At 34.5% G+C, this 18,600-nt stretch overlaps 1 protein-coding gene across 1 annotated transcript in view; it reads right to left on the reverse strand.

Moving 5' to 3' along the window:
- The window catches only part of LOC149414526 (1-phosphatidylinositol 4,5-bisphosphate phosphodiesterase epsilon-1-like), a 194,080-nt gene that overhangs the window by 126,344 nt on the left and 49,136 nt on the right, over positions 1 to 18,600 (reverse strand). The window contains exons 3-4 of the mRNA XM_089644215.1: positions 12,273 to 12,385; positions 2,652 to 2,774 (exon numbers count right to left, since the gene is read on the reverse strand). Of these exons, the coding sequence (XP_089500341.1) occupies positions 2,652 to 2,774; positions 12,273 to 12,385 (236 nt within the window). The remainder of the gene's footprint in view (positions 1 to 2,651; positions 2,775 to 12,272; positions 12,386 to 18,600) is intronic.

Here is an 18,600-nt window from a genome sequence, read left to right on the forward strand (position 1 = left end):
AATTGTATCAAAGTGTCTCACCCATCTCCTCAGGATGTCAAGCTTTTCACTCAGTATCACTCCGTTCTCGTCCTTGCATATATTTATTTTTGGCTTAAACTCAGCTCTCATGTTATTTACTTTTTTGTAGAAAAGCCTACTCTCATTCTTAAGCCTGAGTGCTTCAGCCTCTCTAATTTCTTTTTGTAAATATTCACGTTTCTTTTTCCTGTGCAACTTCTTTTCTATCTTCCTTGTTTCCCTATAGGTGTCCATAAGTCGTCTTGAGCAGTCTTGTTGTAACGTTTTTTGGTAGAGTTCATTTTTCTTTTTCGTTACTTCTGCGCAGTCTGAGTCAAACCAATGGTTTCTTCTGACAGGAGTTTCTTTACCCAGGGTTTCGAGAGCAGCTGTTGTTAAAAGGTTTTTGCAGGCCGTCCATTGTGAGTTGATATCATTTATGTCACACTGCGCTATCCTGTTGAGTGTAGTTCGAAACTCCATTTTTGTCGCGGGGTCTTGTAGTTTGTTGGTATTAAATTTTGTGATTTTAGACCTTGTTGTTTTACCAGCATTTGATATTTTAAACTGCAGTCGACTTGCAACGAGAAAATGGTCAGAGTCAACATTAGCTCCCTTATACGTGCGGACATCTAGTAGATTGGATTTATATCTAGCACTAATAAGTACATGGTCTATTTGGTTTTGTTGTTCTGCCATTTGGGTGTTTCCTTTGTGTATATGTTTGTGTGGAAATAACGTACCACCTATGACCATATCGTGAGATGCTGCAAAGTTTATCAGGTGTTCTCCATTCTCGTTTGAGTGTAGGTGGAGACTGTGTTTTCCTATTGTTGGTGTAAAGTGGGCTTCCCTACCAACTTGCGCGTTCATGTCCCCTATTATGATTTTAATGTCACGCGGTGGGCAACACTACAATGAATACATCATCACAAAGACAATTCATCAGCCAAGCTTCTAAAATGTTCAACAGACTCCATGATTAACTTAAAAACCTTATGGATCCTTACATCTTCAGTACATTTCAATTTTGAAATCCATACATTCTACACTCTAAGCTCCTATTTCTAATCTTCCTTCATCTTAAAAACCTTATGGATCCTTACATCTGCAGTACATTTAATCATAACACCCATACATTCTACACTATAAGCACCTATCTCTAATCTTCCTTCATCTTATGGATCCTTAAATCTACAATACATTCAATCATAACACCCACATATTCTACACTCTAAGCACCTACCTCTAATCATCCTTCATCTTAAAAACTTTATGGATCCTTACATCTGCAGTACATTTAATCATAACACCCATACATTCTAGACTATAAGCACCTATCTCTAATCTTCCCTCATCTTATGGATCCTTAAATCTACAATACATTTAATCATAACACCCACATATTCTACACTCTAAGCACCTACCTCTAATCATCCTTCATCTTAAAAACTTTATGGATCCTTACATCTGCAGTACATTTCAATCATGACACCCATTCATTCTACACTCTAAGCACCTATCTCCAATATTTCTTCATCTCACATCCTTATCAAAATTTTCTTAATTAAATTTTCATATACACTTATTTATAACTAAATCTGAATTATTCAATTTAATATCAAGTATTATATGAATATTATAAAAAAATTCAATCTGTTAACTTCAATGTTAGATGATATAGTATAATTACTAATAAAAAAACACACACAACCGCTTTACATAGCACAAATAGTATCAACTAAAACTTTTGTTTTAAGAATTTAAAATTAACCACATGTCATTATTCTTTTATGATGCAACATTACAAATTTACAAAGATAATATTCTAAATAACAATACAAAATGATAGATTACTCGGACAAACGTCAATACTCCCAACTCCGAAATGTAAAAAAACAATAGGGCAATTCAACTACAAGAATAAGAAGTGTTATTTTGATATTCAAATAAAAATGCCATTTTTTAATATAAATGATCGAATGTTTATTTCATTATAAAGAGGAAGGTATGTCGTTAATAGTGAAAAATAAAATCAGTCAAATGACCACCACGACCACGCCTACAGGACCATATCCTTTTCATGAAATTTTCCATAACCAAATCGCTGCGTGGCTGCATTATGTCCTCGATAGCCTCACGAATTCCATCTTTGAGGTCTTGAATCGACGCTGGGCTGTTGGCGTAGACCTTTTCTTTCACGAGGCCCCAAAGGAAGAAGTCGCAAGGTGTTAAATCACAAGATCTCGGTGGCCAATTGTGATCACCTCTCTCCAACTGAGATAACACGGTCCGGAAACTTTTCCCGTAAAAGATCAATAGTTTCGTTGCTTGTGTGGCACGTAGCGCCGTCTTGTTGAAAGTAAACGTTGTCTAAATCAATAGATACCATCCAATTCCGGCCATATAAAATCATTAATCATCTCTCGATAGCTCTTTGAATATCAAAATAACACCTCTTATTGGAAAACTCTGTATAAATATCTTTGAGTAAAGTTTCTTAATTCACTAGAAAGTAGTCGAAATATAAATAGCAAAAAAAAATTTAAACTTCACTGTAAAAAACGCACTGCTTTGGGATATTACTTAAAAAATAAAGAACCTAATGTCACATCATCTAATGTTATTTAAAAAAAATTGCAATAGTTTACCTCGTTGAACCTCTTGATAAGGCACCGGACCTGACTGGCAGAGCTAGAGGGCGGCGGGGTGCCGAGGGCGGTCTCGCCGCCCAGATCGACGCTCACCTGCCGCAGGAACTCGATGGGCGGGACCTGCAACAAGAACACACAATCACCGATACTTCACAGGATCACTGACATCAGAATCAATAGTGTGACTACCTATTTGGACTTCTTAAACATACAGTACAACCTCTCATAACGAGCACCTCCTACAACTGGTAATTCGTACAACGAGCAAAACCCATCTTCACGTCACTCACTTGTGAGCCGGGACTTCCATGCCATGTCAGTCTCTGGTTAGCACTCGTTCCGCTAGCACGTTAGTGTCGCATGTGATCACACAACTTTTGTTCAACCATCATTAGAAAAGTTATTAAACCCTTGAAGAAAAGACCAAAAAAAACAGCCATAAAAGTATAAAAGTAACGGTATAAAAAAACGTAAAATCATTGAAAAGCGAAAACAATGTATAAACGTGGATGATCTAGCGAGCACAAGCAATCGTTCAACTTCAACGAATAGCACTGTCCTCAAGAACAAGTATAAAATTAAGAAGATAGATGCATCAACCACTCCGTTACTCCATTATATGGATCAGCAGGTTATTTCTAACTAAAAACTCTCCACTTAAACGCTCTTCGAGCGTTGTTTTAGGGTGATTGAAGGGACAAGTCTCACTCTAAGAAAGTTTTGGAAAGATCAGTTTCACATCGTTACTTGCCTTAAGATAGTTGACAAGGGTTACCAAAAGGATCCTCACTTCTGATTGGATGAAGCTTTGGCCAAAGAGGGTTTTTGAATGTGATTTTTAGGGGTTTTAAACAGTACCCGTGGAGTCACAGTCAACGAAATTGTGTCTTTGGTTAATACCATTAGACTGAAGGTGAATAACAGCGATATTGATGAGCTTGTGGAATAGCACGATCAAGATCTGACAACCGAAGAGCTTAAGGAGTTAAAAATATACTTTAGATAAATTGAAGGTTTTCCTATGGTTTCGCACGAGTAGAATACAAATGAAAAATAATTACTCAATAAAAATTATAAATGTAAGCTATTAATATTTTTTTTTCAATAGAAATGTATGAAGGCGTAAAGGAAACAACTTTAAAAAATACAGTTTTATTGCTAAGATTATCTGTGACAGTTTCACTTGACTAACTTTTTTGCTTTCTTATACAATTATTTACAAAATAAATAAAAACCAGTTTTGTGCTTCAAATTAGACTCCGTTTGTTGAGCAATTTTAATAAAGCCTGTGATTCAAAAAGAAAGTCTTCATCGAAAAATTGTCTTGTTTTTTATGGAGACATTAACATATGAAGTCACTACACAATAAACCATAAAAATGCACTTATCTGTCGGATAAATCATGTTCGCAAGGGTTAAAATGCGAAGGAGTTCGTTCATTCTCCCTTTGGAACATAATACCATTATTTTATCGCTATTGGAAGTGCGAAGCTCTTATGGAAAACTCCACAGGGCCAGAATTTGTCATATTTCATTTCCACTTCGATAATAATTCCAATATTTGATTACATTTGACAGGCAATGGTAGATAATACAGCAGGTTGGCCCCTAACTGTAGGACTAAATCATTCAGAAAATTTCCAGTTTAGTTAAACTCCGTAGTAAGCGTTTAAATGTTGGATTATGTTAATAAGGATGCTAGAACGAGTGCGCTAATACAGCCAGGAGTACTCCTATCCTGGTGAGACCGGAACATCGGGGAACTCTTATTTTAGGACTTGGAACACGTGCTCGAAGGATTAGAAGGAGATTTGAGCTTAATAATACCGGAATTTAGGATGGGCAGGAATAAAGGAACTGATTGAGAATTATTATTTATTCTTTAAGACATCTTTCTTCTTGCTTCTTCTCATATTTTCTTGCCTATTTTTGGCCCTTCCTGGTTCATTTTGTCTCTTCTTGTCTCTTTTTATCCATTCTAGTTTATCTTGTCGCTTCTTGTCTCTTCTTGTTTCTTCTAGTTTTTCTTGTTTCTTCTAACTAGAGGAACTTCTCTTGGTTCTTCTTGTCTCTTCTTGTTTCTTCTAGTTTCTTCTAGTTTCTCTTGTTTCTTCTAACTAGAGGAAATTATCCTGGTTCTTCTCGTTTCTTCTTGTTTATTCTAGTTTATCTTGTCTCTTCTTGTATTTTGTTGTTTCTCTCGGCTCCTATTGCATTTTCTTGGCTCGCCTAGGCTTCCATACATATGTTTGCATCTTCTTGCCCGTTCTTTCCTCGCCTTCCATATTCTTACGTCTTACCGCCTCTTCTTGTCTTTTCTAGTCTCTTCTTGACTATTATTGCCTCTTCTCGTCTCTGCTTGAATCTTTTTACTTCTTACCATTGCTTCTCGTCTTTTCTTTTCTATTTTAGTTATTTCACAACACCGGGTAGTACCAACCTTTTATAAAACACTCCAGTGGTCAAAGGTATCATAAAAAATATGCGGGGAAAATTTTTATTCTCTCTTTTTTATCATAATTCGCCTTCGCCAAAGAGAAGAGAACTTTATACCGTGGCGTAATTACATTACCGGCTCATTGTGTCAAAACGCGACGCGCGCTACTAAACTGCGCTCAGTGCGCAGATAAACCATTGTTGTGGACTTATCCGCATGCCAAAATTAAGCTCAATATTACCCTACTTTTGGAGAAATATGGTAAGTAATATATTTTTTTCTAATAATATCGATATTTTTGCTTCAAAGAATGATAACTTTTTTGCGCCCTCCCTGTTCGGGGGGCAAACTCTCGAATACGTATCAAAAACGAAAGCTTAAAACAAAAAATATTGTACGACTTAATCGACTCCATATGTGATGTAGTTTTCATCTTGTACTTGTGGCATATTTACAGTACGTTTCAGAGTGGAATACACTCTCAGTATCAATCTGTTGAAAACTAGACAACCATTTAGAAATGAAACGTCGCTTGAAATGGTATTTGCCATGTTTAATGATCAGATCTGAATAGCCAGGCACTACCCCACCTTCCTCATTCTCATCTCCTTCCCTTTCCCACTAACTTAAGCCTCATAAAACCAAATGCCATAGAAAAAATTCTGATATTGAAGATCGCCTAATATGATTAAGAACGGAATTGCAGACTGTTTCCTGATAAACTTTTAGTAAATTCCAAATATGTTGGAACACGTGTTTGTGCACCTGCATTTGCCTCGATAATATACAACGATTGGTTAAAAACAGGATTGCAGGCCATTGACAGATGAATTAATATGTTTCCTAATAAACTTAGTAAAATACGAACGTACTATCAAGATCAAGTGTTCATAAAATTTTTCACATTTGTGTCTTATCAAGGCAAATGCAGGTGCATGAACACGTGTTCCGACATGTTTTGAAATTGTTAAAATTTTATCAGGAATGTCCTGCAATCCCGTTTTTAGTCAAATTACAATAATTGAAGTAATTTTTAATAAATTATATTAGAAATACTTATTTTTCTTCGTGTTCAGATGGTCGGGAGCAATTCAGACTCTTATGCGGAAATAAAATTTAAAACAACAATTTCATTGGTCTGTCTTATGTAAGTTAGCGACATCAGTTTCCTTTCATATCCATATAGCCGTATAGCACCCTTCATGGCAGCCAGACGCGTCCTAACGCGTCCTCTAACCGATTTGTGTTTTTTTTAGTATTTTCAAGGGAAATGAGGCAAAATCCCTTTAAAATTATTTTTAAAATATCGTCACCTTAAAGCAATAGTGAGATATCTTGAAAAATGGTGTTCTGAGATAATAGGACTTTTAGGTTTGCGTGAGCTCTAGCAGCATCAAATTAACTAATCTTGCAGATTAATGATATAGTATAAGAGAGGTAAATTATTTAACATCAACACAAAATTGTAATAATAGAAAAATAATTAATTTTTTCATACTAATTTTGACAAAGTATACGTAAATCTGGAAATATCTCACTGTTGCGTGGAGTGTTTGGTAATCATCTCAAATTATCTCAGTGTAGCATAGTAATGATGTTTATAATAATAAATACATTTTCAACAGTACACACCCACTCACTCCTATAGTTTGTCAATACGACAATTGACGATAGTAAGGTGGAATAAAAATGAAAAAAAAATATATTTGTGCTTATAAATTTATTTATGAGAAGCGTTATATAATGTCTGTAACAAAAATAACAGAAAAACCTTAAGGGTAATAGTATGTAACAAAATTAACAGAAAACCAAGAATAAAAGTAGGTATGTATCAAAAATAACAGAAAACCTTTAGAATAAAAAGTATGTAATTTTTTTTACAGAAAACTTTAAGAACAAAAAAATAAAACAAATATGTGTTGCGTAATTGTAAAAAGCATTCACTTTGTGGCTCATCATAATTTATAATAAAAACACATAAATTTGTTTTTGACCACGATAGTTTTATTTTCACTCTACCGGTTTCGGAAGATCCCTTCCTTCGTCAGGAGAATATTTAAATATTCTCCCGACGAAGGAAGGGATCTTCCGAAACCGGTAAGATCCCTTCCTTCGTCAGGAGAATATTCCTTCCTTAGTCAGGAGTTTTAAATATTCTCCTGACGAAGGAAGGGATCTTCCGAAACCGGTAAGATCCCTTCCTTCGTCGGGAGAATATTCCTTCCTTAGTCAGGAGTTTAAATATTCTCCTGACGAAGGAAGGGATCTTCCGAAACCGGTAAGATCCCTTCCTTCCTATTCTCATTCCGAACATTCTTTAGTCGCTCTCTCACATTAATGCTCTGATTAAATGGATCCTCGGTGTAGGTGCTTTTGTATTTGATAACTAACGATTCGTCTTCAGTGATCTGTAAAATCTTAACTTTATTCCAAATACATTTATTTTTGTCCATGTTTATTGAAAAAATTTTTCCAGTCTTCTCACATACCTTCTTCCAGTCAATGAAGTCCGTTGTTTCCATTTCTGTTAACTTATAACGAGGTTCATTCTTCTTTAAACACTTTATGATCATCGCTAACTCCGTTGGAATAAATATTAGGCCTTGTTTTAAAACCATGACCTTTTCTCTGTCGATGCAATAATGAATGGAGTCTCCTTTGTTCTCTGAGTGCCCAACAATTAGGTATATATGGGTAATGATTTGAATATCAAGTGTTCATAGTGCATGCATGTACATAGAAAATAAATCAAATTGTTTTTATTCTGTGCCACACAGTTATCAGAATAAAATATCACTTCCCGTTTCCCCTGGCAAAGGTCTTTTAAAAATGTGTACACGCAGGTAGATATTTCAATTTCGCATCTTTTAGTTACACCCTCATGCCGCATGTAACAATGGCCCTGTCGTGTTTGGTATTGTAAATACAGAAGTTATAACGTTTAACTTGCTCTTATAGATATATTGCCATTTGGCAACGGCATAACAGCTTGAAAGTCATAAATGGCAACTACAGTATCATCAGTGGTCTTGGTAATGTTTTTATCTTTTTCTTGTCGAGATAGCTTTACATTCTGAATGTGTTCAGAATATTATTATTTTTTCTAATATCTCATTTGCAGTACTATAGTTGTATTATACACAAAATCCACAAAGGTTCTTTTTTGGTTAAAAAAATATATATTGAATTTGGTATTGAATTGTATGTAGAGTGTGTAACATAGAGATTACCTACTGAGACACACTTCTATTTGTACAAATTGTACATCTTTTGGATATTTGGAGATCCGAGATGATCCTGCACGACAATAGTGCGATTACACTCTACTAAAGCTGTTGATGTGATTCATAACACCATCAACTAAATCATCCTTTTGCAGGAAGCTGTCTGTTTTATTTTTTAATGCAATGGTATTATTGCTTATATCTAAGGTTGCCATAAAAAAATCTTACACATACGTATGTTATGTCCATCTCTCTCAAAATAATAACCACTATTAGCTAGCATTCATGGAATCATAAATATTAAAATATTTTAATCGATCAACTTCCTAAACAGATTCAGAACATTTGTATTTACAATTAGTACACAGTACAGGCTTAATTTGTTTTGCTCTGCGTATTTTTCCTGACTTTGCTACATACTCCTGACCAGTATTCACCTTCAGTTTATTTATGTTTCTCTTCCAAGATCACCCAACTTGTTGAAAACTATAGAGCTACAGTGAGACAATAAATTTATTTCAGTATTTTAAACTACCCTTTGAAAGCAACAGTGGGACAACATCAATATCTCAGTATTGCTCTGAGTGACCGAACATTTCAATACTGAGATTTTACTTGTAACACTGGCAATTTTTTTTTACAAAATATCCCAGTAATGCATCATGTAGAGCTCAAAATTTTACATCGAACTGCATACTTATCTCAAAAGTGTATTTTTCGAAGATATCCCACTATTGCTTTAAGGTGACGATATATCAATCAACATTTTAAATAAACTTAACAACCAGTTATTAAGACTTTATAGTAATGTGATTTGATTGCAGTTTGTTAAAAGCGAATAATCGAAAATTTTACTAAAAATATTCTAAATTCGCTCGCGATGAACTTGGGCGAGTAGATATTTTCAACGGAATTCTCGGAAACTCTGAAGGCCCTAGAAAGTGTTTCGCTAAGCTCAGGATAATTTATTATCCCGACCGTCGCTTTTTATTACGGGCAAAATGCACTGCTTCAACAATCACAGATATGAATGATTGACTCGCCGAACGTCACAGCAGTGCTGCCAAGGTTTGTTATCTAAGTGAGGATATTGTGTCAGCGCTTTATTAGCAGCAGACACATACCTGGCCGAATGACGAACCTCGTGCTGTCACTGTTGGTGGACGCGGTGGACTTTCTCGCTGCAGCAGCTGGTCCAGATTCTTCACCACCTAGGATTCTTGCTGCAAAGTCACCATCTTCTATCTTCGTTTCACCTGTTCCTTTACTTCATTTTACTTAACTTAACTTCACTTTATTTTTGTAATATTTAATTTTTTGTAATACTTACATTACCTGTAATGCGCCCCTGAGGTGATATCTCACAAAAACGGCGCTATAGAAATTGTCCAATAAATAAATAAATATTTTTCAGACTTCTAGGTATTTTTTATACAGTGTAAAGAAATCTCCCTTCGAGGGACAATGTATTGAATTGTGCACGTACATTTTCATACGAGTATTTTTACAAAGCGTTTTCCCTCAGGAAATAATTAGAAAAAATTGAAAATTTTTGAAAATTATCATTCATTTTTTTGTATTTATGATAACTTCTTTAAAAATCATTTTTGATATTAAACAGGAAGGATGAAATTCACAATACGGAAAGCTAGAGAAATGAGTGTGTTTTAAGAAAATCCCAACTGCTCCCAAACGTCTCAAGTCAGTGAGACTAGGCATACCCACTTGGTGTATGTTGTAAGGCTGAAGGTAGTGGTAAGGGGAATGAAATGGAGGAGACAGTAGATATAGTAGAGATCCTCAGCACAAGAGATCCCTGTGAGGATATCATTATCTCTATTTGATTTAAACGTTGTGGTGTTTGTGTTAAGGTGTATAGGGTGCGAGCGAGATAGTATGCATGCGAGATTGTATAAAAGGCTATGCACGCTAGTAGAGTCCCTCTTTTGTTACAAATAGCTCCCTAATAAATACAAGTACTTGGTTTACTTAGCACTACAAGAGTCCCAACTTCTCCCAACCGTCTAAAGCCAGTGAGACTATGGCATTCCCGATTGGGGTATATTGAGAGGCTGAAGGCAGTGGGGAAGGGAAGGAGATAGGGGAAGTACCTGGCTGTTAAGATCTGGTCACCAGACAACAATTCTTAATAGAGATCTTACACCAGAGCGATAATGAGACCATCTTCCACTCTGGAACGTCCCGCAATATATAATATATATTATTTCTAATTAATAAGCTGCGGAATAACACAAATTCATAGATTTAAATTATACAGCAACCTTCGGATTGCTAATCGAGAGGACTCCCGACCACGGAGGCCTTAGATGGTTTGGGCATGTAGATGAAAATTATTATGGAATAACAAATAATTCAAAATAGAGGCATGCGAGCAGTAGGTATTGAATTGTAGTAGGTATTCTAAAATAATTATTATGCAGAAAAAACTAAGAATATTTACTGTCAAACAACGAATAATTTACAATACCCTAATATTTATATTTAAGCTAAAAAATAAGAAGTTTCCAAAATACATGTTTAAAAATTTTAATTTCGGAATACATGGCTACCCCACGAGAAACTGTGGAGATTTTAGACTTCCAAAAACAAGTCGGGAACCCAAAATAATCTCTATTTTAAAATATTTAAGATTGTCAATGATTTACCGACAGATGTTGAAGAAGCTAAAAGCCTTGCTGCTTTTCGTGGGTTATTTATTTACTAATTTTCGGGAAATCGACAGTTAACATTTATTTCGGTTTGTACATAAGTATTATATAGTAAAATAAAACCAATTATGGATTTCCTCCTTGTGACTTTACCTCTACTGGGACAGAATATGAATTAAAAAAATGTACAAAACAAAAGATTATATAAAACGAAATGTTTACAAAGCAAAACATTTATCAATACATTTTTAGCCATGAAGAGAGGTTGTTGATATAAATCAAATCATAATAGAAATAAAAACAATAGAGACATAAGATTATTCACAAACCATCAGAGAAATATTCTTTTATGGACCTCTTTTATTTGGTAAGTTCGCAACTGAAAATATCCACATTGGATAATACGCTATTGTAATGATTGCATAGTCTTTTCAGGCAAGAATTCTGCTTAGAGTTCGTTTTGCATTGATCCACCTAAATACGATAGAAAATAAGTTTTAGATGTATTGTAAAGAAATGTAATTTTATAACTAGGTAAATAAAAACATACAAAAAAAAGAATGAGCGAAGAGAGGAGTGCGAGGAGAATATATGACGCGAATGTGAATGATAAAAGAAGTCAGGGACAACCGAGAAAGACAATCAAATAGATCAAATACCAAATAGATAGGGCCATGTCAAGATTCAAAATAACAGAAGAGTAAAATGATACGAAACATTGCTTAAAATGGATGTGCAAAGTTTTAAATTTGTTAACTTAATGATAACATATTATCTTAATGATTTACCTTAAAATATTGTCCCTGAATATTTACTATTCTTAGCCCTTCTGGGCGGAAGGAGAGAGGCTCCTCCGATTACCTCTCACCCCAGAAGATAGGTGGAAACTTGAGTGGCATCTCATACAGGACCCCACCGAGAGACAGCCTGGTTTCTCTTGGTCCGCCATCAATAGCTTAAGGTGCTCCCATAGCCGCTGTGCTTACATGATGCACAGATGGGGCCTTAAAGAGTCGGCGATGTGTGAATGTGGTGCGATGCAAACCACCGAACATGTGGTCAACGAATACCCGCTCCATTCATTCCCGGCGAGATTGATGAGGTTCACATGGCGATGCCTGAGGCCCTAGACTGGCTTGCAGACCTAGATGTCCCCCTCTGACCCCCCCCCACCATACGAAAGAAGAAGAATGATTTACCAAATAAGTGTCCACCATTTTTGGGTTGTTTTATTAACGATTTTTCCCAATCACTGTATTGTAATTAGTAATATGGCATTGGTAATTACCTGGTAGAAAAGTTGGTACTCCTGGTCAGTTAATCTCAGCGCCACTTCTTCAGGATATGAGAGAATGTTTCTAAGGGACATGAGTTCTTCAATCCCGCTTTCTGCAGAGATACCTGGAAAAAACAAATTTGTTAAAATACGTATATCAACAACATATTATCATAAAACGGGCAAAATCGAAGACAAGTACCGTTGGAACAAAATTAAGTGGATTGATTGGTACAAGAAATCGTTGGTCCCCCTTACTGTCATGGTTAAAAAAATGATCTAAACGCTGTTAGAAAGAAAGAATTCAAATCTAGAAGTTAACCACAGAAGAATTAAAATACTGTTATGAAAACAAATTTTTATTTTTAATAATTACTAGTCGACCCCGAAATGCTTCGCTATTACTAAAATGTATTTTTTGGGCATCTCTCACTTCTTCCACTTTTCTCTACTGCATACCACAATGTTACTGTTAAAAAATTACATTACATCGATTTTAATTCAACTTCCTATCTCATTCCGGTGCAAAGATATTGCAAAGTATTTCTCAGGCGTCCCCGACTTCTTAAATCATTCAATTTACTCTCTAAACACTCCTTGCACTAATAAGAACATACTTTGAAATTTTCACAGAAATCGGTCGACTACTTTTCGAGTTTTGCGAGCACAAACACAAGAAGTCTAAATACACAGAATTTTTTATTTGTCCAATAATATGTGTGTTTTTCGTTTTACAGCCTTTAGACGAAAAAAACGCAAAAAATACTACACGTTTCCATTGAAAACATTAATATTTCTAAATTTATATTTGTTTTATAACTGGTAAGTTTTTAGATTCTTTTATTTATTACTAGTTATACACCCACGTGTTGCTGTGACTCAATCTATGCAGATGGAGAAACAACGTAATAACGACATCTAAGTAATATTGATATTTTAAAACACAAGCGTATTCGAATGCAACTTTGTGTCAAAATTTCAAAGTAATCCGTGAAGAACTTTGGTAGATTAAATTTTTATTTTTCCGACTTTATATCCGCGTTAAATCTTCCCCACAGGAAAAACTAAACCCTTCCACACACTTTTCCACAAATGATCATCTAGTCAATCCATATTATGCAAGTGCATTATTTAAGCAAAATAAATACAAAACAATACAAGAACAACACGTCAACTTACCAGAGATCAAATGGGTAAATAATTCACCGACTCCAGATATTTTCATATCAGAGGGTTCAGCTCGGTAGAACTTCTAACAGGGCCTATAAATCCTACTGATCCCTCAACATAAATATTTGAAAAATCTTTCGTTGTCCTACATGTATTTAAATTGACTGATTTTTCACTTTTATAGCTATGCCAGTATTATTTTAATATTTTTATTTATGATCTTTCAAAAACGGTTTTCAGTTTTAATCTCATTATCTCATCACAGATAAAACATTATGTAGATTCATCTCTCCCACCCACCACCCCACGGAGGCTGTAGCGCAATTTACAGAGTATTGTGTGCATTTAATTAAATAAGTAATTACATAAGACAATTATTCTCCATTTATATATCATTATTATCGTTCATAACGCACAGAAATACGCTGAGAATGTCGGCAGTGACACATAATAGATTAGATTGTATTTTTAACACTAGGCAGATCATAGACATACTAAATAATAGACCTAAACATAGTACCCATGGTTGACGTGGACATCTCCATCTAACAGTATACAAGCAACTTGAATTGTCCTATCAGTATCTAAGATTAGAAAATAAAATAGTAATAATAATAATAATAAATTAAATGGTCCAATACAGATTTAGATAACTTAGGAAGATTAATTAGAACTACGCTAATAAGGTTTAATTGCCATCATCCAAATTCAGCTATAGAACGAATTAATTTACCTAGAAATTTAGGAGGTAGAGGTATAGTCAAAATAACTTCTTTGAAACATAATCAGGTAGAAATGCTAACAACTTTTTTTCATGGGAAAGCTCATAGCTCAGAAATACACAAAATAATTTGCAAGACAGATAGAAATATTACACCTTTACATTTATACGATGAGAATGCCAACATTTTTATAAATCCCAACCAGGAATTATTAGATTCCTGGTCAAATAAAATTTTAAACGCAAAACACTTCAATTATCTCAACCAAACGTATGTCGACAAATTTTCGTCAAACAAATGGTTGAGTATTGGAGAGTTGAGCGCAGAAATAGAAGGATTTATGCTTGCCATTCAGGATAGAGTCATTAATACTAAAAATTATAGGAAGCATATAATCAAAGATACAAATCAAATTGATGATTTATGTAGAAAATGTTTGGCTTTTCCGGAAACTATAGAACATATTATATCGGGATTTTCTATATTAGCACCGTCCGAGTATACATTTAGGCACAATCAAGTTTTAAAAATAATTCACCAAATTTTGGTAATTAAACATAACTTGATTGACTGCCGTAATATAATACCATATTACGAATACGAACCAAATTCATTTTTAGAAAACGAATTTTACAAAATATATTATGATAAAACTATACTAACAGACCAAACGATTAGTCATAATAGACCCGATATAGTTTTACATGACAAAATTAAAAAAAATAACTATTATCATTGATGTCGCTATTCCAAATTCCTGTAATATTCAAAAATCTGCTAATGAAAAAATAAGAAAATACACAAATTTAGGAAATGAGATGAAAAGAATTTGGCATTCTCAGACTGTAAAAATATTACAATTCGTTATTTCGGCTACTGGCATTATACCCAGCTCTCTCATTAAAAATATAGGCGTATTAGATCTATCAAAAAATTTATATTTAAAAATGCAAAAGTCAGTCATTTTAAATACATGTAAGATAACGAAAGAGTTTTTAAATATTTATGTTGAGCGATCAGTAAGATTTATAGGCCCTGTTAAAAGTTCTACCGAGCCGAACCCTCTGATATGAAAATATCTGGAGTCGGTGAATTATTTTCCCATTTGATCTCTGGTGAGTTGACGTGTTGTTCTTGTATTGTTTTGTATTTATTTTGCTTATATAATGCACTTGCATAATGTTGATTGACTAGATGATCATTTGTGGAAAAGTGTGTGGAAGGGTTTAGTTTTTCCTATGGGGAAGATTTAACGCGGACATAAAATCGGAAAATTAAACTATATATGGAGATAATATACATTACCATACTTATCTGGTAGGTCACTTAAGATTAACACTTAATTAACATTATCTGATTGTTTATTAGTGAAATTTATATACAGGATTTAGGACATAATCGGAAAATCGGATATAATTGGACTTTCTTTCAGCTTAAAAAGGTACGTTTTTAATTTAGACCTGAATTCTGTTGGACTTGTTATGGATCTTAGTTCATGAGGAAGTTTATTCCAAGCCTTTGGCCCAGATACTCCGAAAGCGCGATCAACAAACTTAGTATATGGCTTGCGCTTAGGTTGCATCAGTCTGCCTACAGCTGATGATGTTGATGATCTAAGAGTTGACTGCCTCAGACCAGTGTTTTCCGGGGCGCATAGTTCAGAGATGTAGGGTGGGGCCATTTCATTGATGGATTAAAACACCATCCAGCACAATTTGCACTGGATTCTTTCAGGGCACTTGAGCCACTGAAGGTGTTCTGAAATGTGCGAATATTTAGAAACCCCAGTTATGAGCCGTGCTGCTGCATCAAACACTGATTGAAGTTTGTATAAAGGTTTGGAAGGTTGTCGTTACCTTACTTTACTTTTCTGTGCGCTCTTCGGCGGTCAACGTACGACTGATATTGTAGATTATTCAAAGCACTCTCAAACTATACAGGTGCCAAAAAGGTGGTCACGTCATTTGCCGTCAGCTCGTCAAAATGACACCCAGATTTTACATTAGGGCAAGTCTACTCTTTTATAAATGCATTTTTATTCATTTATTAACCCTTAAGACCTCGGAAGGATATTGCTAGCCACAAAAATAATATTCATTATAGCCTCTGAAGGGCAGATCTGACCAGGCCGTCAATACATTACAAAAGTATTTTTGTATATTTTTTTCTAAAATACTTCGATATGTGATTTTTTGTACGTCATTGGAAAGATGAATAAAATTATTCTTCACAGTTTGTATCAAACATTTTTACATTATTACATGGATAAAATTTAAAAAAATTGTCAAAATGCATGATTTCGAATTTCGGCATTTTTTCATCGACTGTTGAAAGTTAAAAAATTATTTGTATTATTTTTTTGTACAAACGGTACAAAAAGTGAAATAAAGTTTTATTAATCATTACCTACACAAAGGGAATATGTTTTATAAATATCGAATTATTACAAAATTATGGACGTTCCGAGGCAAAGTATCCTGATAATTTTTTTTGTTAACATTTTAATGTTTGATATTAAAAATTTATTGTTTAAAAACATCAATGTTTTTTCAAATGCAAACATTTCAAAGATAATTTAATCTTATTTTTAAAATAATATTTTTTTTAACGACAACTTTAAAAATAAGAAAAATGTTGCACATTTTAGATATCTCGGGAGCAATCCGAAATTTAAAAAAAATCACCATGTCGTAGGGACTTGAAACCTGAAGGGTTACAGACGTTTTTAGGGGTTTTACTATTTTATAAATAGTATAATTATTTCCCTCCATTCGTATTCTGGGAAATGAGGAATACATACGGTAGTTAGTACCAGAACTTTTGCACTGAAATAAATCCCGACTATGATGTAGTGGAATACCACAGCTTATCAATGTAAACAATTCTATTGTAAAAAGAAAATAGTCATATTTGTGTGTGATTTGACTTGATTCCGAATACTTTAAAATAAACTATTCTCAATATGCTATGGAAGATATTGTCCAATTATGGAGTGAATACGAATCTTAAACAGGCAGTCGCATCTCTTTATGAGCGAAGTGATCCATGTGTTTGGTTTGACGGCACAAAAGGTGTTAAGCAACGCTGCCTTATGTTTACGTGCTTATTCAATATACACGTGGATCATTGTGTGCAAGAAAGAGGTGGGATTGGGCGCAAAAATGAGTAATCTGAAATAATTTTGCCTGTTGTGTGCTGATTTCTTACAGCATGGCAGATCTATGACCTCTCGTATCTGTGACGAACGAAGTATGTGTAAAGAATGAGTTAATTATAATGTAAAGTCTAAAGTTATGGTGTTTGAAAGAGAGAGTACGAAAATCATGTGCAATATAGTTTTGAATGTTGAATACTTGGAGCAGGTGGATGAGTTTGTGTATTTTTGAAGTATGTTTATGAGAGATGGGAAGGCTGACAGAGATATTGAAAGAAGAGGAAATGCAGGTAACAGATTTTATAAATAACGAAGCTAGTAGTCCATTATAGAGTGTTGGTACCTACCCTGACGTATGGCAGTGAGGAGACACATTTTCGAATGTTTATCGTGCATATAGAGCATACCAAGACCAAAATTATTGATTATTTTTGGGTTATTATGCCGTGTTGCGGTTCCTCCTTCTTTAGCCAACGTTTAAGACTGCGAATTTAAATGTAAATTCTCCATCATCAGGGTAGATGTAGATTGTGGTAAAGTATGTGTATATATGTATTTAGAAGTAAAACCAATCTTTGTAATGAGGTTTTCTGCGTTTGGTTTTGGTGTAGCAGTGCCAGGACGTAATAATATATACGAGTACATTTTAAAATTGGAGGGAGACCTAGTGAGTTATATTCCATTGGTTTCGTGTATTTTCATTAAAATTTGAAAACGTATTAGATAATGTGATATGAATGAAAACCCCAGACTGACGTACTGATGACTCTACAATACTCCATCAGTGGTTCTCATAATGGGAACAATTTGAATATTTTGTGGAGCAATTTTTTTGATTTCATTTTTACGATTACTTCACACCGGCCCCGAGAATAATCACTTCCCTTAGGGCATGTTTAATATTTGGGGTGCTGTGTGGAGGGTACTTTTAAGGAAAGTAATCATAGGAAGTTATGGCAAAAAAATAAGGTATGAAAACTGGGTAGGAATTTGATAGGGCCTAGTTTAGCGAATTTGATAAAATTACAATTATCGGATCGATTAGGCGTAACTACCGACGATTTTATACCGATTTCCCGAGCACGGTTGCGCTGTTGATAGCCAGAGCGATCTTATTGAATGGCTCTAAGGCGATAAAAGACTCTAACAACGAGGGGTTTGCACGAGGCTCACATTTGAATTAATTCCGACGAAGAGCGATCACCCGCGGATGTAAGATATATATATTTAAGATTAATAAAAACAGTGCCTCACCATTGAAATATTTCATGTAAAATGGTTTGAAAATTTTATT

The sequence above is a fragment of the Hesperophylax consimilis genome, chromosome 20 (genome assembly GCF_061612785.1).
Source record: "Hesperophylax consimilis isolate HC1 chromosome 20, BYU_Hcon_1.0, whole genome shotgun sequence".
NCBI classification, from domain to species: Eukaryota; Metazoa; Arthropoda; class Insecta; order Trichoptera; family Limnephilidae; genus Hesperophylax; species Hesperophylax consimilis.